Here is a 25050-nt window from a genome sequence, read left to right as displayed (position 1 = left end):
TCGGGTTTGTTTAAAGCTCCTCATCGCCGTTGTTATATTTTATAACTCTAAAACATAAAACTAATTGAACAGAAATGCCAGAGTTGGAAACAACCCGTGTATGTTTTTAGTTTTGATTTTAAGCGAGGCACATGTATGACATGGTGATATGATGATACATGCCATTTATGTACATTGACTAGGTGAATCAAGGGCAACCTTAGAGGCACAACAGTTTCAGTTATCACATTTTATACTCTCCATGGTAATCTTCCCATTGGGTTCTGCACAGATGCAACAACTGCTTCTGTAATCTTCAAGGCTTTCAAACTACTGACTTATGTGTAACAAGATATTTACCAATGTCAAATGTTCAAAGGTTCATTTATTATCAAAGCGTGTATCCCTTTACGACTCTGAGATTTGTCTTCTCCAGTTAGCCACAAAACAAAGGAAGAACGTGAAAGTCATTCAGAGAAAAACATCAACCTTCCTCCCCCCCCCCCCCAACCCTGTATAAAAAAAGAATGGCATCCTGATCACAAATGCACAAAACCCCACACAAAACGGAACAGGAACATCAACCCCTAAACAAAACAGAACACTAACAGAACACCAATTCCCAAACGTCCTCCCCTTGCACAACAAAACGGAAAAGGAACAGGCAATTAAAAAAGCACTGAATATAAAAACAGTAAGTCTGAAAAAAAGTCCACTGTCTATAAACGCAATAATCCAATCCATATACGCTGAACCACAATCCCACCCTTCAATAGCGTTGTGATCCTCCTCGGTCTTTCTGCAGCCCTTTTCCCTTCGCCAAACAGTGTGTTCCCCGACCTATTGCCTTTTGACTCTTCCCTGGCAGTGCCAAGTCCATGCAATGCATAATTTCAAGTTTTAATCATGTGTTCCCTTGGAATTTTCCCGATGCTTTACATCATCTTGCACATATTTTATGAATTCTTCTCTACCTCCTCCGCTCATCTTTTTTAATAATCAATTGCTAAAATACCATCAGAATATATAACTTATGGGAATTATGTTAATTCTATAGGTGCAAATGCAGTTAACCCTCACTTTTAAGTACATCATCATCTAAAGACCATATTTTACATTAATCCACTATATAAATGGTCCTGGATGATGGGAAAAAATTAAAATATCTTAAGTTCTTGAAGTAGAATTCATCAATGAGGTTATATTTGAAGTGCTGAAGGTCTGCATTATGCATATGGTTTCATCTTCGCTAATGTTTAATTTACACATTTTAATCTTTTTAATGTGAATGGGGTTTTAGGTGTGGATGTGTGGTGGACGGATGGAGGACGTTCCTTGCTCCAGAGTAGGGCACATCTACAGAAAGTACGTTCCCTACACCTTTCCAGGTGGAGGTGGCTTGCCTAGAGTAAGTGATTTCTCTTTACATTACATTATTTTTGATTTTTAACATTCTTTCCTAAAGACAGCCCATATGTGTGATGGTTTAACGTCAAATTGATATTTCGATTATCAATTGATTAAATATATTGGTAAGCTTGCTTAATATTTTGGAAGAAGATAGAAATCCAGTGCGAAATAAAAGGTATTTTCCCGGTGTCAGAAGGTTCAAATAATTAAAGATTGAAGATAATTAAAGATCATTAAAATAATTAAAGTACCTTTTATCAGGTTGAAGGATCTCAACCCGAAATGTCAACTGTTCCTTCCACAGTTGCTGCCTGACCTGCTAAATTCTTCCAAGCTATCCTTTATTTTCAGTCCAGTATTGTTGACAGTATATCATCCAGTATATCAGCATGAAGAATAACTAGGTCTAGCATAGGGAAGAGTGTATATCTGTAGACAGAATGTGATGAAAGTTAGGTAAAGTTAGGGATGTTAGCAAGGGAATTTTAAATTTGAAATGTGTGGCTTCATTAACAAAATTTGAAAAGCATGGGTTTAAGAGAAAATTTAGCAAAAGTTCTTAAAAGAACAAAACACAAGAGATTCTGCAGATGCTCGAAATCCAGAGTAACACACAAAGTGCTGGAAAAATCTAGCAGTAAGGTAGGAGAGGAATAAACAGCCAACATTTTGGGCTGAGACGCTTCATCAGAACTCAATCTGTTGAAGGACTCAGTCATAGGACTGCTTAATTTTCTCCATAGACATTGCCTGACTGAGTTCCTCCAGCACTTTGTGTGTGCTGCTCTTAAAATAACAAATTTTTATGCAAAAGGTGGTATGCATGTGGACATTTTTTTCCATAAACAACAGCAGAATATGTTTTTTGTTAAATAATACATAGATCCTAGTATGAGATTATAACATAGGAAGTACACCAAGAGTTGATTCACAGCCCTTGATTCTATTTTGCTTTGACTGATCTGGTATCTAATATCCTGCCTCATTCCTCTGTTAGTCAAATTTGAATCTTAGCCTTGACTATACAACCTTGAAAATTTTCAACTGTTTATGAAAATGTTTATGGAATTTAAATAGGAGAGTGAAGTCAACTTGTTAAAATGAGAGGAAAATTTAATGGATTTCATCTCCACTTCAGTGCTGAAACAAAATGATCCCATAATGTGAGTATATCACGCCAGGAATGTGAGGAAAATAGGATCTGAGAAAAGAAAAGCTGTTGGTTTTACTCGCATCAAAAACATTTATTGTTGCTGTTACACATTTCACTATGGTTTTATTCCCTTGCCTAACTTTATTACTTTATCTTATAATTTATAGTGAATTTACAGGTTGGAACATATTATTAAAACAGTAAAATGCACAGTCTTTTGCTATTGAAACAAAAGATGGGCTTAAATTGCAACCTCCTATTATTTGTCCTGAAAGCAAACTACTAACAACAAATCGTTCTACTTTCTGCCTATACATAAAAAAATAGCAACTATAGATATTTTTTGTTGATCTTATTTTCAACCAGTTCAGTAAGAGCATGTTGAATCAGAAGGAAGCATCCTACTTGGCATCAGAATCTTTTGGTTTAACACCGTATATCACTACTTTGCATGAAGGAGGTGTGGTAGAATAAGCCATGCAAAGCCATTGACTTATCCCCAGCGAGTCATACATAAGTCTTCATGGTAGCATAGCGGTTAGCACAGCACTTTACAGTTCAGGTGACCAGGGTTCAATTCCTGCTGCTGCCTGTAAGAGTTTTGTGTGTTCTCTCCATAACTGTGTGTGTTTCCTCCGGGTGCCCTGGTTTCCTTCCACAGTCCAAAGGTGTACCAGTTGGTAGGATAACTGGTCATTGTAAATTGTCCCATGATTAGACTAGGATAAAATAGGGGGATTTCTGGGCAGCATAGCTTGAAGGGCCTATTCTGCAGCATATCTCAATAAATAAATAAATAAACAAACAAACAAACAAATAGTCCACTTGTATAAGTTTGGGTTGCAGTGGAAATATGGTTAAATGGGTGGTGTAGGCATCCTGTAACTGGGTTATTGACTATGGAATATTTGTCTGAATGACACAATGGCTCTTGACAAATTTAAATTCAGTTGATTAAGTAAATTTAAAGTAAATTATAAAACCATTAGTTTATCTCTAAAAGCTCTTCAGATTTACTAATGATCACCTGATAAGGAATTTTCCATTGTTACTTAATATGACTCATGTGTGATTTCTGATTGCAAGAGTCCAGTAATCCATTTAAAGGAACAGTTTGCAAACGACAGAAATTGCTGAGCTTTCCAGTAATATTGACATGATGTGATTGATTTAAATATGAAGTTGTGTTCTTGATGTGAACTGCAAAATCCAATTTCCCTTATCATGCCACTAGAATTATAGATCCTGTGAAAATGTGAAGTATTGAGTACATGCTGTGTAATTGAGAGAATTAAACAATGAATTTAACGGTGTGCAAGTCTTCCTCCAAGGCATTTACAGTATCAAATGTTATCCAGTATAATTGTGTAAAATGTACCCAATAGGAAAAAGAGGGCAATTGGATGTCTGTGACTAGTGTTGATCTCTTTGGTGCTGGGACCTAGAGCTGGTTTGTAATATTTTGTAACAAATGATTTGGATGTGGATGTCCAGAGACGTGATCAGTAAGCTTGCAGGTGATATAAATATTGGTGGATTTGTTGCCAGTGGGGAGGGTAGTCTTAGGGCACGGGATGTCATCATTGAGTTGGTGAAATAACAAATGTTTTGCCCTGATAAATGTAAGGTAATATATTTTGGGAGCATTGATATAACTTAAAAATTTGGTACTAAAGCCGAATTTGCTGATTAACTTTAAAAACTATAGTGAGCCAAGTGGCCTACTCCTGATTCAAATGTTCCTTGGATTTTCTAAGCTGCCAATAAAATCAGGCAAATTTGAGAGCTTTTGGGATAAATCTGCAATATTTAGAAACAATAGTCCTTGAACTCCGAACATTTGCCAATTCAAAGCAATAAAAATTCTGGAACTGAAAAAGGTGCTAGAAATCCTTTCTCTTCTTTTTAAATCTTTTTATTAATTTTTAAACAAACATAAATGAAACATGAATACAGAGAGTTTGAGAGTACATAGTTAATAGTTTAAATAAACATTCAAATAGATGATAATCAATATATAATAACCTCCCAAACTCATAGTAATTACGAACAAAAGAAGTAAAAAAAAACTCCAAAAAAAAGAGAAAGAAAAACTAACCAACATGGGCCATTGCATTATGTCAAATATATACAGTAGTGCAAATAACTCCGAACCTCCATCCAAATAATTAAGGATAATAAAAGTGAGGTTTGGGAAAAGACAATTTAACTCATATGAAAATGTTGAATAAATGGTCTCCAAGTTTCTTCAAATTTAACTGAAGGATCGAAGACAACACTTCTAATTTTTTCTAAGCTCAAACAAGAGATAGTTTGAGAAAACCACTGAAATATAGTTGGAGGTTTAATTTCTTTCCAATTCAATAGAATAGATCTTCTAGCCATTAATGTAACAAATGCAATCATCCGTCGAGATGAGGGGGATAAATGACTATTAGCCACCATTGGTAAACCGAAAATTGCAGTAATAGGATGCGGTTGGAAATTGATATTCAGAACTGTTGAAATAATACCGAAAATATCTTTCCAGTAATTTTGCAAACAAGGGCAAGACCAAAACATGTGGGTCAATGAAGCAACTTCAGAATGACATCTGTCACAGGTTGGATTAACAGAAGAATAAAATCGAGCAAGTTTATCCTTAGACGTATGAGCTCTATGTACAACCTTAAATTGTATTAGGGTATGTTTAGCACAAATAGAAGAAGAATTGACTAATTGTATAATTTTCTCCCACTGCTCAGTGGGTATAAGACAATGAAGTTCTTTTTCCCATTCCTTCTTAATTTTTTCTGATACTTCTGGCTGTATTTTCATGATCATATTATAAATGGTGGCTACTAAACCCTTCTGACAAGGATTCAGAGCTAAAAAAATTTCCATAATGTCCGATGGACATAATTTCGGAAAAGACTGTAACTCATTATTCAAAAAATTTCTAACTTGCAAATATCTAAAAAAATGAGTTTTAGGTAAATTATATTTATTAGATAGCTGTTCAAAGGACATAAAACTATTATCTAAAAATAGATCACAAAAACATGTTATACCTTTTGTTTTCCATAAAACAAAGGCTTGATCCATAAAAGAGGGCCAAAAAAGAAAGATATTATAGGGCTTGATAAGATAAACTTATTCAAGCCAAAAAATTTACGAAATTGAAACCATATTCGCAATGTATGTTTAACTATAGGATTAGTTATTTGTTTATTCAATTTAGATAAAGAAAAAGGAAGTGAAAATCCTAAAATTGAAAATAATGAAAAGTCTTGTACAGATTTACATTCCAAATTTACCCATTGTGGGCAAGCTGCTATAGTTGATTCTTGTGTCCAAAATATTAAATATCGTATATTAACTGCCCAATAGTAAAATCTCAGGTTTGGCAAAGCCAAACCACCCTCCTTCTTAGGCTTCTGTAAATATTTTTTGCTTAGTCTAGGATTTTTATTCTGCCACAGATAGGAAGATATTTTGGAGTCAATAATATCAAAAAAAGATTTAGGAATAAAAATTGGTAATGCTTGAAATAAATATAAGAATTTGGGTAATACCATCATCTTAATAGCATTAATTCGACCAATCAATGACAAAGATAATGGGGACCACCTGGTAACAAGTTGCTTAATTTGGTCAATTAAAGGTAAAAAATTAACTTTAAATAAATCTTTATGTTTTTTGGTAATTTTAATACCCAAATAAGTAAAAATAATCTGTGACAACTTTAAATGGTAAAGGTTTATAAATTGGAACTTGCATATTTAATGGAAATAATTCACTCTTATTAAAATTCAATTTGTAACCGGAAAAGTTACTAAACTGAGCAAGCAAGGACGAAATAGCAGGAATAGATCTCTCAGGGTTGGATATGTATAGTAACAAATCATCAGCATATAATGATAACTTATACGTCCCTTCCCCATGAGTAATACCCAAAATATTAGGTGATTCACGAATGGCTATAGCTAAAGGTTCCAAAACAATGTCAAATAGTAAAGGACTTAAAGGACAGCCTTGCCTTGTACCACGGAATAACTGAAAAAAAGGAGATCTTTGATTATTGGTAAAGACCGAAGCCAAGGGTTTATAGTATATTAATTTAATCCATGATATAAATTTTGAACTAAAATTAAAATGCTGCAATGTATTAAATAAATATGGCCATTCAACTCTATCAAGCTGGAAATCCCAAGTTAACAAAGAAAATGACCAGCAGGTCAGACAGTATCTCTGAAAAGAGAAACTGCTGACAGCCTCAGGTATGAAACATTAAATGCTTCTTTCTTTACAGATGCTGCCTGATCTGCTGAGTGTTTTTGTTTCACAAGCTACACAAACATTTTTTTTTTGCAAATAGACTTTTTGTTAAACAAGCAAATATTTCAGAAGCTGTGTTTGGATTACAGAATTTGAAAAGAGTTGCTGAAGTTTGGATGGATGAATATGCTGAGCACCTCTATCAGCGAAGACCAGAATTCAGACATATCATTGCTGGTGATGTGAGTCAACAGAAAGAACTGCGGAATTCCCTTAACTGCAAAAGCTTTAAGTGGTTCATGACTGAAGTGGCATGGGATTTGCCAAAGTACTATCCACCCGTAGAACCTCCAGCAGGTGCATGGGGTGAGGTGAGTTAGCTGAAATTTGTATATAAAAACAGATATATCTACATTTACCTGAGAGTGTTGGTGAGTATTTGAAGTATTTGAAATTCCACATCGCCACTTCATTGGTACCTAGTATGTATTCCAATAAATGAAAACGCGACAACAATGACTTCAGCTTACAGTTCTATCGTGGAAACTTTTAGCCTGAACAGATGATAAAGTCAGCAACAACACATCAGTATAGCATACTCAGGGGACTTCCGGTAAGATGGCGATTGTTTAGCTGCTCCGAACTTTTGTTCCGTTAATGTTGCTATCTTTGCACTAAATGTCTCCATTTTTTAAACCTTAGTTAGGAATTTTCTCGGTATCTCTTACTTGTCTGTGAACATATCTAACTTACAATGTCTAGCAAGAGTTCTAAATCCGGGAGAAAAGAAGTTATGGCTCCCTCGGACGAGACCTTGGTTGCGCTCAGAAAGCTCCGAGACGAAATTTTAAAGGAATTTAAAACCGCTTTCAAACAGTTGGAAGACAAACTGGATCGGATCAACAATAAAGTGGACAAGCATGCTGAACACTTACCTCGCATCGATTCGACTTCTGAAGAATTAGAAAGTCGTGTTCGATACTTGGAGACTCTCTGTTCCAGCTTAGAGGAAAAAAGTAACAAACTCCTTTCCAAAATGGTGGATCTCAAAAATCGCAGCAGACGCTGCAATATCAGAATTCTTGGATTGCCAGAGGCGACCGAAAAGGGATCAACCGTGAAGTTTTTCACCGAGTTTCTCTGTGAGATATTCGGGAAAGATTTGCTTCCGAATCCGCCCGAGCTCGAACGGGCACACAGAGTTTATGTTCCTCCCGGAATTCTGGGCTCCCGTCCGCGACCAGTAATCTTGTGTTTCCATCAATACCAGGTAAAACACAGTCTGATTGTGGAAGCATGTCGCAGGGGGTCTCTTCCTTTCCAGGATACAACCATTCGCTTTGTGGAAGATTTTGCGCCCCAGACCTTAAAGATGCGCGCTGAGTTTAAACGTGCAATGAAAGTGCTTTTTGATCATGGTTTCAAACCTTCTCTTCGCAATCCTGCTGATCTACGAATCAAGCTTAATACCGGAAAATACAAGTGGTTCAGGTCGGTGAAGGAAGCTGAAGCATTTGTGGCAAGTCTTCCGGCTATCCAGTCATCTTCGGAATCTGATCGGACCTCCTAAAATGGTGGATAAGTACTCCTCGTAGTAAAATTACTTTTTCTGGACTCAGTCTTCACTTGAATCACTCAGACATTATTCATTGAAACTCTAAGGGCTGTTGACAATCTCTCCCGGGATTTGGTGTGTGTGTAATCTATTTTTACTCTTGTATAACCTTATCTACAGAGTTTTACAACTGACTCTAACTTGTTTTGGAGGTTCGAAGTCTTTAGTGAAGGCCTCCCTGTTTGTTGGCTGAGGCGTTCCAAAGCCAAACAACATATTACAAAGATCTGGAAGGAGAACAGAGACTTTACATCGGATCATTTAGAAATTAATGACGCATTTACAAATTTTTATTCTCGGCTTTATTCCTCTGAATCTCTGAATGACAATATCTCTGTTGATCCATTTTTACAGAATCTGAATATCCCCTCACTCTCATCTGATTTCAAAGCCAAACTCAATGCGCCTATATCATCAGAAGAAATATCTTTTGCAATTTCTGCACTGTCCTCAGGGAAATCTCCTGGACCTGATGGGTTCCCTGTAGAATTTTGTAAATCATTCTCTTCACTTCTTTCTCCTCAGTTACTTTCAGTATTATCTGACTCGTTTAAATACGGCAAATTGCCACCCTCTTTCAATGAGGCATCTATTATTCTTCTTTTAAAAAAGGGCAAAGACCCAACAGAGTGTTCCTCATACAGGCCGATCTCTCTGCTCAATGTTGATGTAAAGATCTTAGCTAAAGTGTTGGCTCATAGATTAGAAACCGTTATTCCCTCCATTATCTCTGATGACCAAACAGGCTTTATTAAAAACCGTTTCCCTTTTTTTAACATTCGGCGTCTATTTAATATTTTATACTCAGCTCCAACTGGGACTCCTGAATGTGTTATTTCCCTCGATGCGGAGAAAGCATTTGATCGTATAGAGTGGAACTACCTTTTTGCAGTCTTAGAAAAATTTGACCTCGGCCAAAGTTTCATCTCTTGGATCCAATTGCTGTACCTGTGTCCTACTGCTTCTGTTTTAACTAATTCTCAGAAATCCCAAGTATTTAATCTCAAACGTGGCACCCGTCAGGGATGCCCCTTAAGTCCCTTTCTCTTTCATTTGGCTATAGAACCTCTGGCGATAGCATTTCGAAACTGTCCTGAATTGACCGGGATTTGGAGAGGGGGTGTTGAGCATAAAGTTTCTCTCTATGCTGATGACTTATTACTCTTTCTCTCAAATCTGTCTACATCCTTACCTCTAATGTTTTCACTTCTTGACCGGTTTAGCCAGATCTCTGGCTATAAACTTAATTTACATAAGAGTGAACTTTTCCCAATTAATAAAGAAGCACAAGAACTAATATTTCATGATTTCCCTTTTAAAGTAGTCCATAATCAATTTACTTACCTTGGAATTACAGTCACAAGGAAGTTTAAAGATCTCTTTCGTGAAAACTTTGTCAATCTTTCATATGCTATAAAACAGAGTCTGGTACAATGGTCACCTCTATCTATGTCTTTGGTAGGTCGTGTTAATGTTGTTAAAATGTATGTTCTCCCTAAATTTTTATACTTATTTCAATCTATCCCAATTTTTATTCCTAAATCTTTTTTTTGATTCCTTAGACTCTATTATTTTGTCATATCTGCGGCAGAATAAGCGCTCTAGAATTAATAAAATCCACCTCCAAAAATCTAAAAAAGAGGGTGGCATGGCTTTACCTAACTTTCGTTTATATTATTGGGCAGCTAATATACGTTGTGCTGCCTTCTGGTCTTTCTTCCACGGCCAACCCGAGTGCCCTAACTGGGTGGCAATGGAGTTGAGCTCCACTAAAGAATTATTTATATCTGCACTTCTTGGCTCTGCACTCCCTAGCAGTCTGCCCAGATCAATAGCTAATCCTCTTGTTAGACACACTTTGCGTATATGGGCTCAGTTTAGGAAATGCTATGGTTTCCAGGGGTTTTCCGTTTCTAGCCCTGTCGCACATAATCACCTTTTTTTACCTACTATGTACGATTCAGCATTCCATGTTTGGTATAGGAAGTGCATTAGACATTTTGAAGATCTTTTCATTGATAATCGCTTCGCTTCTTTTCAGCAGCTCTCTGTTAAGTTCAACCTGCCTAACGCTCACTTTTTCAGATATCTCCAAATCTGACACTTTATTGCTCCTTTAATTCCTAACTTTCCTGAAATGCCTGTGAAAAATGCTATGGACCTATTTCTTTCCATTAATCCACTAGGTAAAGGTTTAATATCAATTATCCGAGATAAACTAGCAGCCTTGCGACGGGACCCTGTGGATAAAATTAAAATGGCCTGGGAGCAGGATTTAAATATCTCCTTATCCGAGGAGAGCTGAGACTCAGTTCTCAAATCGGTTAACTCAACCTCTCTTTGTGCTCACCATTGCCTTTTACAGTTTAAGATTGTTCATAGAGCCCATATGTCTAAATCTAAACTATCTCGATTCTACCCTGGCATTAGTCCGCTCTGTGATAAATGCAAGAGGGGCGTGGCCTCTCTCATCCATATGTACTGGCTCTGTCCTAGCTTGGAGAAATTCTGGAAAGATGTCTTCACTACATTATCGGGTACTCTGAATCAGCACCTAGAACCAAACCCCTTAATTGCTCTGTTCGGTTTTTGGGGCAAGACAGATTTATGTCTGGGTCCGACTAAATGCCGAATACTATCCTTTGCCTCTCTCCTGGCGAGACGCTTGATCCTCCTCAGATGGAGAGATGTTGCCCCGCCCACTCATGCGCAATGGCTTAACGACGTTATGGCCTGCTTGGACCTCGGAAAAATTCATTATTCAGTTCTTAATTCGGATCTAAAGTTCCATAAGGTCTGGGGACCTTTTATCGAGTACTTTCATAACCTTCCTCTTGACTAGGGTTTTTTTTTTCTTTTTTTTCTTCTTTTCGGTCCCTTGCTTTCAGCTCCCTTTTTTTTCTGGTAGTAGGCATTACTATCCTCTGTTGCTAATTGTATTCACAGTCTGGGAGTTTGACTGTCCTGACCTATACTCTTTATATTGTGTTGAGGTCGGTCTGGAGTTGTTGTTTTTTTTCTTGTGTTGTGGGGCTTGGGGAGGACACTAAGCTTACTTGTCTTTAATTTAGGTGCTTTTTTGTTAAATTCTCTTCCTTTGTAGCATATTGTTACTGTATGCTTAATTTTGCACTGTATTAATGTTCCTCATTGGGATTTGGGGTTTTTAATTTGTAAAATGTTTTGAAAAACTAATAAAAAAATAATTTTAAAAAAAAGTATAGCATGCTCAGAAAAGAGCAGCTGAGCTGAACTGAACGTGTACAGCTGAAGGGAATTCAAACCTTGGCAAGGAAAGCCACTATAAAACATGCGGTAGACAGTGAAGTCTATTAGGCAGCAAATGTTAATAGACAAAAGAGAAAATCTGCAGATGCTGGAAATCCAAACAACACACACAAAATGTTGGAGGAACTCAGCAGGCACGCAGTGCCTATGGAGAAAAGTACTGTCGATGTTTCGGGCTGGACTGAAGAAAAAAAGATGAGGAGTAGATTTAAGAGGTGAGGGAGAGGAGAGAGAAACACAAGCTGATAGGTGACTGGGAAGTTGATTGGTGAAAGAGATACAGGGCAGGAGAAGGGGCAGTCTGATAGGAGAGAACAGAAGGCCATGGAAGAAAGAAGAGGGAGGAGGAGCAGCAGCAGAGAGAGGCGATGGGCAGACAAGGATATGGTGAGAGAGGGGAAAGGGGATGGGGAATGCTGGGGGAGGGCATTACCATAAGTTCGAGAAAGGGTGATTTTTCTGGTGGTTCAACTAGCTGGCAGCATGGAATGAGTTAAAACTATTAAGAATTGAAAATAGTTAAAAATAAATTCCAACAATCTTAAAGAGACAAAATAAAAATAGAAAGCAACAATTAAAAGGAGGTTGGTTCCACTAAGTCACATACCTATGTCAGCATATGACAACCCCAGTCTTGTGAAAAACTCAGACACCAGCAAAAACTACAAAATACAATTTTAACACAAATTCTGCTGAAAATGACATCCTGTTTTGAAATTATTACAAAGGCAAATTTTATAATTTACGTGAAACGTTTTTCGTCAGATTCGCAATGTTGGTACTGGACTGTGTGTGGATAGTAAACATGGGTCATCTGGCACACAGCTGAAACTAGATGTATGTGTCAAAGATAGTGAAGATGGATCATGGTCTCATGAACAGGCGAGTATTTCAACTACTGCTGTTTATAATTCTATTTCTTATTTTCCAATTCCCTTCGCTTCTGCCTGGTAAACCTTTTAATCTTTTGTTTCCTGTAATCTATCTTTCTATTGAAGCTTCACTGTCATTCTGTAGATGGGATTGAACTGCAGGCTGATACTGAGTATAATAGGAGCTACTAAGATTTGCAGGCTGCATTTTTAAATGACATTTTAATGGAAAATATGCCCGTCTCTTTTCTACATCTGATTACTTGTGCCCTGCCATTTCCACATGGTCCCTTCCTATTACTCATTCACTTTCACAGCGAATGTAGGTGAAAGCTTTGTATTCACATCAGAAATAATCTGTCATTTTTGGGTGTGCAAGTTACTATGCACCATCACTTTGCAGGCCATGCCACTCAGGGACTTTTGCTAATATTATAATATTACCTTGTGACTCTATCTGCCATCATAGTCTTGTGTTGTGACTGTATGTACTGTGTTTTGTACCTTGGCCTCAGAGGAATGCTGTTTTGTTTAGCTGTATACACATGTATGGTTGAATGTCAATAAAACTTGAACTAATTTTGTAACTATTTCTGAATACTGTATCAGATATTCACATTGGGTTGGCGAGAAGATATTCGTCCTGGAGATGCCTTGCACACTACAAAATATTGCTTTGATGCAATTTCACATAACAGCCAAGTAACACTTTTTGATTGTCATGGAATGAAAGGAAACCAATTGTGGAAGTATAAAAAGGTGAGAGAGACAATTTAATAGTAATAGAGAAGGGTTAAACATTAAAATAATATGTGTGAGGAAAGAATGTTTTTCCAAATATATCTATCTTCTTCATTTAATTTGATAACTGACACTTAGAGTTACAGTTTATAATTCTTTTCTATTATGTTAAGAATAATTAAGTTTAATGTAAATAAAAGCAGCTGAAAATCAAAAATATAACTGAATAATTTCAGATGGTTATCTCTAGCGAATAGTATATCCATCAAACCTAAATTCAGTGCTATAATTCATTACTAGTATAATTCCAAGCAAACTCAACTCCAGACTCTTAGACCTGGGACTCAACACCTCCCTTTGCAAGTGGATCCTTTCCTTCTTGATCAACAGACCACAATCACTAAGGATAGGCAGCAATGATTATCCTCAGCGTTGATGCCCCATAAGGCTGCGCCCACAGCTCCCTACTCTAACTCCCTATACACTCTTGACTGCATGTCCAGATGTAGCTGGAACTCCATCTACAAGTTTACAGTTGATACCACCATAGTAGCCAAATCTCAAGCAAGATTGGTTGGAATAAAGGAAGAGATTAGAGGGCATTGTGGCATGCTGTCATGATAACCAACTTTTCTTCAATGTCAGCAAAAAAAAGCCCAAAAGATCTGGTCATCAACTCCAGGGACCATGCTTTATGCTGAGACTGAGATGATTGAAAGTTTCAAGTTCCGAGGAGCGAAGATTACCAATAGCCTATCATGGTCCAACCACATAGCTAGCATAGCTGAGAAAACACAACAGTGCTTCTTCTGAGATGTAAGAAATTTGGCACATCTCCTTTGATCCTCCCCAGTTTTTTTTAAATCGATGCACCATAGAAAGCATCATGGATCACAGCTCAGAATGGCAGCTACTCTGACCAAAACTGCAAGAAACCGAAGAGAGTTGTTGACACAGCTCAGCGAGCATGCAAATCAGCCTTCCCTCTGTGGACTCTGTCTACACTTAGAACCATAGAACATTACAGCACAGAAACAGGCCTTTTGGACCTTCTCGGCTCTGCCGAACCATTTTTCTGCCTAGTCCCACTGACCTGCACCTGGCCCATATCCCTCCATACACCTCTCATCCATGTACCTGTCCAAGTTTTTCTGAAATGTTAAAAGTGAGCACGCATTTACCACTTCATCTGGCAGCTCATTCCACACTCCCACCACTCTCTGTGTGAGAAGCCCCCCCTAATGTTCCCTTTAAACTTTTCCCCCTTCACCCTTAACCCATGTCCTCTGGTTTTTTTCTCCCCTAGCCTCAGTGGAAAAAGCCTGTTTGTATTCACTCCATCTATACCCATCATAATTTTATATACCTCTATCAAATCTCCCCTCATTCTTCTACGCTCCAGGGAATAAAGTCCTAACTTATTCAACCTTTCTCTATAACTCAGTTTCTCAAGTCCCGGCAACATCCTTGTAAACCTTCTCTGCACTCTTTCAACCTTATTAATATCCTTCCTGTAATTCAGTGACCAAAACTGCATACAATACTCCACATTCGGCCTCACCAATGCCTTATACAACCTCACCATAACATTCCAACTCTTATACTCAATACTTTGATTTATAAAGGCCAGTGTACAAAAAGCTCTCTCTACTACTGTATCTACCTGTGACGCTACTTTTAGGGAATTTTGTATGTGTATTCCCAGATCCCTTTGTTCTACTGCACTCCTCAGTGCCCTACCATTTACAATAGACAATAGACAATAGGTGCAGAAGTAGACCATTCGGCCCTTCGAGCCTGCACCGCCATTCTGAGATCATGGCTGATCATCTACTGTCAATACCCGGTTCCTGCCTTGTCCCCATATCCCTTGATTCCCCTATCCATAAGATACCTATCTAGCTCCTTCTTGAAAGCATCCAGAGAATTGGCCTCCACTGCCTTCCGAAGCAGTGCATTCCAGACCCCCACAACTCTCTGGGAGAAGAAGTTTTTCCTTAACTCTGTCCTAAATGACCTACCCCTTATTCTCAAACCATGCCCTCTGGTACTGGACTCTCCCAGCATCTGGAACATATTTCCTGCCTCTATCTTGTCCAATCCCTTAATAATCTTATAAGTTGCAATCAGATACCCCTCTCAATCTCCTTAATTCCAGCGTGTACAAGCCCAGTCTCTCTAACCTCTCTGCGTAAGACAGTCCAGACATCCCAGGAATTAACCTCGTGAATCTACGCTGCACTTCCTCTATAGCCAGGATGTCCTTCCTTAACCCTGGAGACCAAAATTGTACACAATACTCCAGGTGTGGTCTCACCAGGGCCCTGTACAAATACAAAAGGATTTCCTTGCTCTTGTACTCAATTCCCTTTGTAATAAAGGCCAACATTCCATTAGCCTTCTTCACTGCCTGCTGCACTTGCTCATTCACCTTCAGTGACTGATGAACAAGGACTCCTAGATCTCTTTGTATTTCTCCCTTACCTAACTCTACACCATTCAGATAATAATCTGCCTTCCTGTTCTTACTCCCAAAGTGGATAACCTCACACTTATTCACATTAAACGTCATCTGCCAAGTATTTGCCCTTTGTACTTTGTACAAGGTATTTTTATTTAAATCAACCACAATTATACATTTTCCTACATTATACATTTATACATTTACCTTGTATGTTCTACCTTGCTTTTTCCTTCCAAAGTGTAATACTTCTCGCTGGCTCAGTAAAGGAAACAACATAATCAGAGACTCCACCCATACTTGATATTCTTTCTTCTCCCTCCCCCCTACAAATACAAAAGCTTGAAAACACATCGGCAGGCTCAGGACAGTGACTCCTGGCACAATGAAATAGACTCTTGACTTCAGAATTGCCTTGCATCTTTTGGTCTACCTGAACTGCACTTTTCCTGTGCTACCTCAATGCACAGTTGTATTGAAATATCTGTATGGGTGGTATACAATACAAAGTTTTTTCACTGTCCCTTGGTACATATTAAATAATAAAATGTTTTATTAATTTACTAAAGGGACCTGTGCCTGATTAACTCAAAAATTATTTTAAAAGACAGCAGCTCACTCCAGAAAATGTGTAATATATTTGAAGGCGAGACAGGTCAGGACTGTACAATATTTATATGTTATTTGATGTGACATTTGAAAATTTGTTACACTATAGGAAAGCTTAGAGGACTTTGGATTATGGGGTGTAATAAATAGATTGCCGCCAGGATCAGTACTTGTCTCTCAGCTGTGTACAAACTGATCCACTAACTTAAATTTGGGTACCATTAAAGTAACTAAGTTTGGAATTATCATTATGGGTCTTAATATTTTAAGTCTCAAGCATTACATTATGAAGTGGAAGTTGTGTGTTTATAATTACACACAGTGGAGAAGGAATATTCAGGATGGCACTGAGAACCTCAAAGGCAAGGACATGTAACAGGAATACAGAGAGACCCTGAACAGATAGTAGAAGGAACATCCAGCTTATAAACTACCCATCCACAGTCCTTGTCAGCAGTGACCTCTGATGTAATCTGAAATATTGGATCTATATGACTTTCCAGTCTTGTTTGCAACAACCTATTAGGTAGGAAAATGTATAATTGTGGTTGATTTAAATAAAAATAAATTTGGTAAGAAACACTTCTAAAATTCAATTCCATGTAAATAGAGGTCAGGATTATACTAATGCATTTCTCTTTTCAGAATCTGGGAAGCCAGTCTTGCTAGCCCAGGTTTCTTGTAACTGAGCAAAGCCCTGAACAACAGGATTGCTCCAAGTATCTTCATAGAATGATCTGAATGAACCACTACAAACCCAATCCCAAAAATTGCATAATGTTTAAAAAATCTTTGTCAGCCAGCAAACGACTCCCACAGTATTGCTTATTATTTAACACTTGCTAAGTTCATAAAATTTAAAAATGCAAATGCTTAAAAATGGCAATTTAGTGTCCCTTGCCCACTGCCCTTCTTCCCATTCGCACAATCGCACAATTGCTATATTACACAGGATCTAAACACAATCTGGCTTCTTCCCCCTTTCTTTCCAGTCCTGATGAAGGGTCTTGGTCCAAAACGTCGAACTTTCCATATTCCTTTCCATAGATGCAGTCTGCCCTGCTGAGTCCCTCCAGCATTTTGTCTGTGTTAATCTAAAAGCAATTTGACCATTCAAAATGCCAGGGAATTTTAGCAACATCCTGCTCTGTGTTGGATTCCATGGAGAGTATTGGAATGGAAATGAGAAATGGCCTTTAAGTGCAAGACTTTCACAGAATCCACAGAAAAATCATAGCCTTTCTCCTTCAGTGTTCCATTATTTGAGTTCTATTGAGTCACCTAAAACTGTTGTAATGCCAAACACTGGTTTAAAGGACTATGTTGAATAGCTGTGTATTAATTATATCTCCTACTGACTCTTGATGGTCCATTTCCATTCTCAATTGTGACACTTCAGTAAGGCAGACATTCTGCCATGAACTGTTGCAAAGACTTTATATTTTTAATAAGTAATTTTATACATTTAACTCTAAGGTTTAACCAAACGGGAATGGCAAAGTTGACTTTAAGAATTGTCTTATTTATAAATAAATTATATCACCATTAAAATCAGGAGCAAAATCAAGCCTCTTTTCACTTGAGCACAGTCCATCACTTAATAGTTTATATCTGACCCTGACTGTAACCTTAATTCCACATTCCACTTTATCCCTTATTTATCATGTTTATATCTACCTTTCACTTAAAAACATTTAATGATTATTCTTAAACCACACTTTGAAGAAAGTTTCAAGAACACTGGAGTGGAAAATGTCTCATCAAATAGATAATTTGTTAACATAGACAAATCCTGTATCAAACAGTAGTTTAAGGGATTTCATTAAGGCCTTTTTCATGTTTTGCTTTTGCTTATTGGAAAATTGCAATGTTACATTTTAAGTACATTCAGAATTTCAGATATTGGAGCCAGTATTCATGCATTCAGCACGTTCCAACATTCAGTAAGATCTTGGTTGAAGAACTTCAGCTGTAGTTTCTCTATCCAATGATACTATCTTAAACAGGATAGAGTGGTGAGTCTTTGGAATTCTTTGCCACAGGCAGCTGTGGAGGCCAAGTCTTTATGTATATTAAAGGCAGAGGTTGAAAGATTCTTGATTGGTCAGGGTATGAAGGGATACAGGGAGAAGCAGGAGATTGGGGCTGAGAGGAAAATTGGATCAGCCATGATGAAATGGCAGAGCAGACTCGATGGGCCAAATGGCCTAATTTTGCACCTATATCTAATGTTCTTATGGTCTAAATAAACTGATTAACCAAGAATTCAGAGTACTTAGGAGTAGAAAATCCCAAGAGTTTGTACACGGAATGAAATTTCTAATCTGTCCTAATTGACCGGTCCTGAGACTGTGCCCCTTAGTTTTACAGTCTCCAAATCCTCAGAAGGATTTTAAACAGTAAGATTGCTTCTCAACCCTCCAAACTGGAAAATAAAAGCTAATTTATTTAAATTTCTCCTCATAGGACAGTGCACTAATTTCAGCAATGAGTCTCCTGAGGCTAAGTTACATTCTTCCCAAAGCAAGAATGTGCTTCCTTGGCAAATCAAGTTAAAAAACCAGCAGAATACCCCAGTACAGTCTCTTTAGAATACTGTATAACTGCATTATGGCCTCCTTACCATTTTATTCCAACCCTTTTGCAATTAAGGCTAATTTGGATCCTTAATTACTTGCTGTACACATATTAATTTGTTTTGTGATGAGTACTTAAAAAGTAGCAAATATCCATATATAGTCACAGGAATTTAAATTTGGGAGAATCAACACACACAAATTGCTGGTGGAACTTCAGCCCGAAACGTCAACAGTGCTTCTTCCTATAGATGCTGCCTGGCCTGCTGTGTTCTAGCATTTTGTGTGTGTTGCTTGAATTTCCAGCGTCTGCAGATTTCCTCGTGTTCAATTTGGGAGAATATTGTTTTTTGTTCATTATCCTACCAAAACAAATGATTTCATATTCCTTAGTTTGTAATGCTTTACCAAAATCACTTAAAAGTCTTGATTCCTTTGCAGCCTCATTCCACCCCCTTCACAGCTTACTTTCCAAGGCAGCTTCGTATCATCAAACTTGATTCTTTTTAGGCAGATCCTCTGGATCGAAGTAACTCACTTCCAGCATGGTTTTGTAGGTTCTCAGATATTTAATGTGGATACCTGTGGCTAGTCGCTGGGTATCTACTTTTAGCAAAGATTCATTTTTTGTTTATGCATGCTAATTTAAAGTTAATCAGGAAATAATATCATAGTTCCAATCTGCAGCACCACATAACCTGTATGCATAGCTTTGTATTTTACAGAATTGGGGCTCATTCCTTCAGCTGTAGAAAACTGCCCGGTGATTTCACTTTTCACCCTATGCTGTTTCATAATCCAGATACTGAGAATCCATAATAGGAAAATATTTGCTTGCAAGTCCACAATTTAACACTAAGTGGTGCAGTTTGCTGATGTTACAATTTTGTCTGTGGTAGGCCACTATCCCTGAACTTGCTTATTCGTTAATACCTTTTTAAAAAATGAATTGGATAGCTGACTCTTAATAAGTCTTTCATTTTTCAACTTGAAGTATGACTGAACTTCTGTTTTCAGGGAAAAAAACTTCCCTTCTATCTTGTACTTCATCAAAGAGACACATGCTTCTTTTCCGAATGAATTCTGCTTGATTAAGACAGTTGAAATTCATTTCCCACACACTATAACTTACCACAGAGAGAAAGTTTAGATTATTTTCTGTTAATATTTAGAATAAGGTTTAGATTACAAAATGTTGAGAGAAATAGCAGGCACCTTAATGCAAGCCAATTTTCCAAAACAAAATTCAGTTCACACACCACAAGTTTAAAAAAAAAATGTAATAAATGTACAAGTCGATCAGAGATAGCTTATAACAGCAATGTTAACCTTAGAAAATATGTGAAATTACAACTATAGTCACTCTTTGACTTAATAATCGCATTTCTTGCCCTTTTCTCCCTTTAGTTATAGTGGTCCAGGCTTTCTTGAGAAGTTTGGTAGGCACACTTATCTTTCAGGAACTCTGGTATTCCAAGACAACTATTCTCAAATGTAGATGTTCTATGCTTCCTGAAAAATTCTCTAAAATGTCAGTTTAGCAGTAGGACATCCATTTTCCTGCTATTTTCTAACAGTTCTCTTGGGAAATCAACCTGCTAAATACTTCTGAATTAAAAGGAAATTACTATTATCCTCATCATTATCCTCAAATTTAACTAGGTGCTTTTTGTATGTTTTCAGTGTTTTTAAGTAGAATATTTAAAATAGCTTAAACCAATTTATTTTGAAATTTAGTGACTCCTTTGCTTACTGAAGATCAATGACTAGAATTTCTTGCCAACTCTGAGAAGATTCAAAGGGAGTTCTCAACCCTGTGTAACTACTGGGGAATCTCTGTAAATTGGAATTCTGCTACAGGTCTTCCTACAGAGTCTAGCAATGGAGAGATTTGATATTCAAACTTCTGGTTCTGCCAAAAAATGTTTGAGACACCCATTTTGACAACATTTGATTGAAGTTCTGATTAGACAGAAAGGAAACAGCAAAAACCAGACCTTTTGTATTCTGTGACAGGCAAAGGAGTGAACAGAACATTCAGGGGAAAATACTTTTCAAAACAAATATTGAAATGTCTGTTTCACCCACAGCAAAAACTCTTTGGTTTTTCAATATATATCTGACTTTACATATATATCTTTTTCTGCCATACCACCACAATCTTCCTCCAGACAACCGTTTAGTAGATTGTTTAACTGTAAAGACAAATTTGTGCTCAAACATACCCATAAGAAACTCTAGTTTTATGAAGTTGTGGATGCAGCTAAGTACATCATAGGTATATAAAGTGCCCCTCTGTTGGTTCTGGCTGTACTTCTTGCTGCCTTAGTAAATTTTTTGTATGTCTTACCCATGATCACTAGGCTCTGGATTTTATTCTTCCATAGCTTAGAGAAGTTAATTTAAGAAAAAGAAGTGTAAAACAGTTTGGCAAGAACAAATCTTATAGATGTGTAATTGCTTTAATGTTGCTGGTACAAAAATAATTTATCCTTATCTTTTGTTTTTTCATCTATTTCCTAGGGCAAGATTTTGTACCATCCAGTCAGTAATAGCTGTATGGACTGCAGTGCAAAAGACAAAATTATTTTTATGAACATCTGTAATCCTTTGTCTCCCACACAACAATGGCTATTTGAAAATATAAATGCAACAGTCTTGGAAAAAGTGAACATCAAAGATTTGTAGTGAATAGAAAACTACTCTATATATAAATTATTCATTTTTTATTACTGATGTTTTTAAGGGTTTTGTAGTGAAATCCAGGTTTTTTAAATAATAATGGCTTTTTGGAAGGTTTAATCTCAGGAAAGAACTGGTACAAGTAGGTATTTATTAATGGTGATATCACATACACACCTGCAGTGAACCAGTGCTTGAATGCTGAAATATTAAAACTTGAGCCAATTTCTAGTGCCTTGCAAGTGAAAAGCAGAGCCTGTGAATTTGACAGTGGTTCAGATCATATTCTGGTAATTAGCTTTCTCATTATTTAGTGATTTAATTTCTGAATTGAGTAAAAACATGTTATTTGGTAAATTCATGCAAGTAGTTACATAGATTAATTGACATTATTTAAAAGCAAACTATGGGGTGAAAACTAAACTTGATGACAAATGTTTTCTAAATAGATAAAAAGGCTATTTAATTTTATCAATACAGCATGGTATGCTGTGATTTCAAAAGTCATTTGATAATATACCATAATAGTTTATCCACAATTTAATTTATTTACCCTAACTCCTTGATACTTTTGAAAGAACGCTATTGAAATGATATTAAATGTTTTATGGTGCCTACTTTTATATATTCTGGGAGAGGACATTCAAATCAAATTCACAATATTGATATCTACATGTAATTATATAATATCAGGACTTTAAGTTTATTTAATTCTTTTTACTTTGCACTTTAGCAATTTTTTAACGTTACCAACCTTGATGGTAGAAATGACAATAATTAAAGTGTGTAAGAATCTGTTAAATGCCAGTAACAAAATTTCATTAATCCTAGAGAGATATTGCATAGATGATCTGTTTTAGCCTTTAATGGTTAAGCATGATTTTGCATTCAGTTCAAGATTATACCAATCAGTAATGTAGATAAGCATATTGCAGAATGTCAGGGGAAGTGCCATTGGAATAACATATTCAATGAATTAGGGTTAACTATTATCGATAGGATTATGTATATTGTTATTAATTTTTAAAAAATATTCCCATTGAGAGCATAATTAATTAATTAAATTACGATTGAATTCAGAACTTCATATACAATTTTTTTTGTTTCTCCAAGGAAGAAGTACTCTTTTCATAATAAGCAAAAAAACAAAGAAAAAATACCGTAGAAGCTGGAAACCTGAAACAAAAATGGAAAATGCTGGAAATACTCAGAAGATCAGGGTTCATCTGCAGGAAGAAAAACAGTGTCAGGTCTTCAGGCCAGAGACCCTTTGTTAGAACTGATAAAGTTGTGACACGGAGTCTCTAATCTGAAACTTTCTCTTCCAACAGTTGCAGCCTGACCTGCTGAGTAAATCCAACATTTTATGCTGCTTGTATAATGTTTTCTCAAATGAAAAGAGTTACCATCAGGTGGTAAAAGATAATTTAAACTTATTATTTCTACTCATACTTGAACGGATGAACCACCTCCTATCATACTTCTCATTCTCCCAACAACGTGGTCTTTAATTTCATTATTCGACACATTTGTAGTCAGAAACGTTGCAATGTTTTCCTACCCCTGATACACTATAAGTAGTTCTTTTTTTATGGTTTATGCACTGGCTGTTGCGTTTATTGTCAAGGGTTGCACTTATTATTTGCCCCCCAAAGCAATTGAGAAGGTGATGAACCACAGCCATTAATTGTCATAGTATTTTGTGAAGCTTTCCCTACATCACAGTTAGTTAAGGATTTTTGACTCTTAAATTCTATTTGCTCTTCTGAACTATTTTTTTGTATGGCACCTGGTTTCGGAGCTCCTTACCAGCAGAATCTGCTTTTTGCAACAGCTGAATCTGGGATAATGGTATTTTAAAAGTTAAATGGTAAACAATTGTGTTCTAATCTTGGCTTGGATAAGTATTTTTGATTTGAATATTGTTCATAAAGATCATTTTTTGTAAGCAGCATGTGAATGAGCTTTTAGTACATTGTGAGGTGGTGGAATGCTTTTCTGAGAAATCAGTCATTTTATGTAATACCGACATGTAAAATTACTGTTTTGTACATATGAAGACCAACTATCTTGTACAGCTATTGAGAGAATATGTAAATATGGAAAATGTATATTTGATATATTCTGTTTATAAGGGCACTCATAATACATTGTATTGCAAAAAGTTGAAATGTATGTGACTTGACCATTTGCAGCCCAGGGTGACACCTGCACATCCTTCTGTATCTTGGAAATACATCACCTCTTCTATGCTGCGCCTTGTTCAGAAACCACTTGTACTCCTTTGAGGAGACACTTCACATTCAGGACAATGGCGCCATTGAACAAATGGCTTTTGCACTTCAAGCTCTAAAGGCTGGACATCCTGTTATAGCTATGATGATGGCAAAGAATGTTGGTAAAATCCCATCCTGAAATTTGGTTACTTAAGTGACTTTTGTACATGCCTACTTTAGAAATAATGTGATTATTTATACAACTAATCAGTTGCAAGTAAATAGTTTGGGTCACGTACTTGGAAGAAATTCACCTGAATATGGAAGAGAAAGCAATGAAAATCATATTGATGTACAGCAATAAAATAATTTGGCAGTTGTTAAAATAAAGTAGAATTTATACTGGTTTACACTCTGGCTGACCTTTGATAATTTGATTATCTTGGGATGAAGTGTGAAGTAAGACTATGTTGGACCATTTCTTTGTTTTAGTTTTTAAAAACATTCTATATTAAAAATGAAATACCCCATTATGAAAATGAATTGTTAGAAGATTACTGAGGAAATTTTGGTTTAAATTTATTTCTAGGTAAATACTGTAGTTGACAGAAAGGCTGGTGCTTTGTGTTGATCTTAAAATCTTATTGGATATGGATGCTGTGATCTTGACAATGAACATGTTCACAAACTTAAATGTACATTTCCATCAGCTCGAGTGCCTTTTTTTACTATACGATGATATATACCCTATTATCATTGGAAATATATTACCTAAAGCAATGTGGGCGTCCTTTATCACTGCAAAGTTCATAAAGATGGCTCATCACCTCACAAAGGCATGAACAACACACACAAGGAAAGGCAGCAATCTTCATATTCCACAGAATTGAAAGAAAGAAAATCTTTTATATTAAATTTTATTTTCCTTCTGAAACAATCTGTTCAAAGTATTTCCATCAGCATAGTTCAAGTTGATTCAGTTATGATAATTTAGAGTAATTTAAATTTATGGAAATTAAGCTGTGTTTTGCAATCCTTTTTTTCTGTCTTTTCCATTAACCTTACAACACTGATATCGCCTTAGTCCCTAAATAATATTGGAGATTAACCTGAGCCAAACCTGCGATGAGTAATGCCAGATTTAAAAAGTGAGCAAGGCCCGTCAGGACTTACTGCTGAGCTTGGGATAAT

At 36.6% G+C, this 25050-nt stretch overlaps 1 protein-coding gene across 1 annotated transcript in view; it reads left to right on the top strand.

The window, feature by feature from the left end:
• The window catches only part of LOC140739301 (polypeptide N-acetylgalactosaminyltransferase 10-like), an 80548-nt gene extending 56279 nt beyond the window's left edge, over positions 1–24269 (top strand). Inside the window, exons 8-12 of the mRNA XM_073067465.1 lie at positions 1280–1387; positions 6949–7170; positions 12468–12584; positions 13184–13333; positions 21485–24269. Of these exons, the coding sequence (XP_072923566.1) occupies positions 1280–1387; positions 6949–7170; positions 12468–12584; positions 13184–13333; positions 21485–21649 (762 nt within the window). The 3' untranslated portion in view covers positions 21650–24269. The remainder of the gene's footprint in view (positions 1–1279; positions 1388–6948; positions 7171–12467; positions 12585–13183; positions 13334–21484) is intronic.
• Positions 24270–25050: the final 781 nt, after the last annotated feature.

This window comes from Hemitrygon akajei, chromosome 15 (assembly GCF_048418815.1).
Source record: "Hemitrygon akajei chromosome 15, sHemAka1.3, whole genome shotgun sequence".
In the NCBI taxonomy this organism is placed as follows: Eukaryota; Metazoa; Chordata; class Chondrichthyes; order Myliobatiformes; family Dasyatidae; genus Hemitrygon; species Hemitrygon akajei.
The sequence above is the reverse complement of the archived record's forward strand: the minus strand, read 5'-3'. Positions and strand labels throughout refer to the sequence as shown.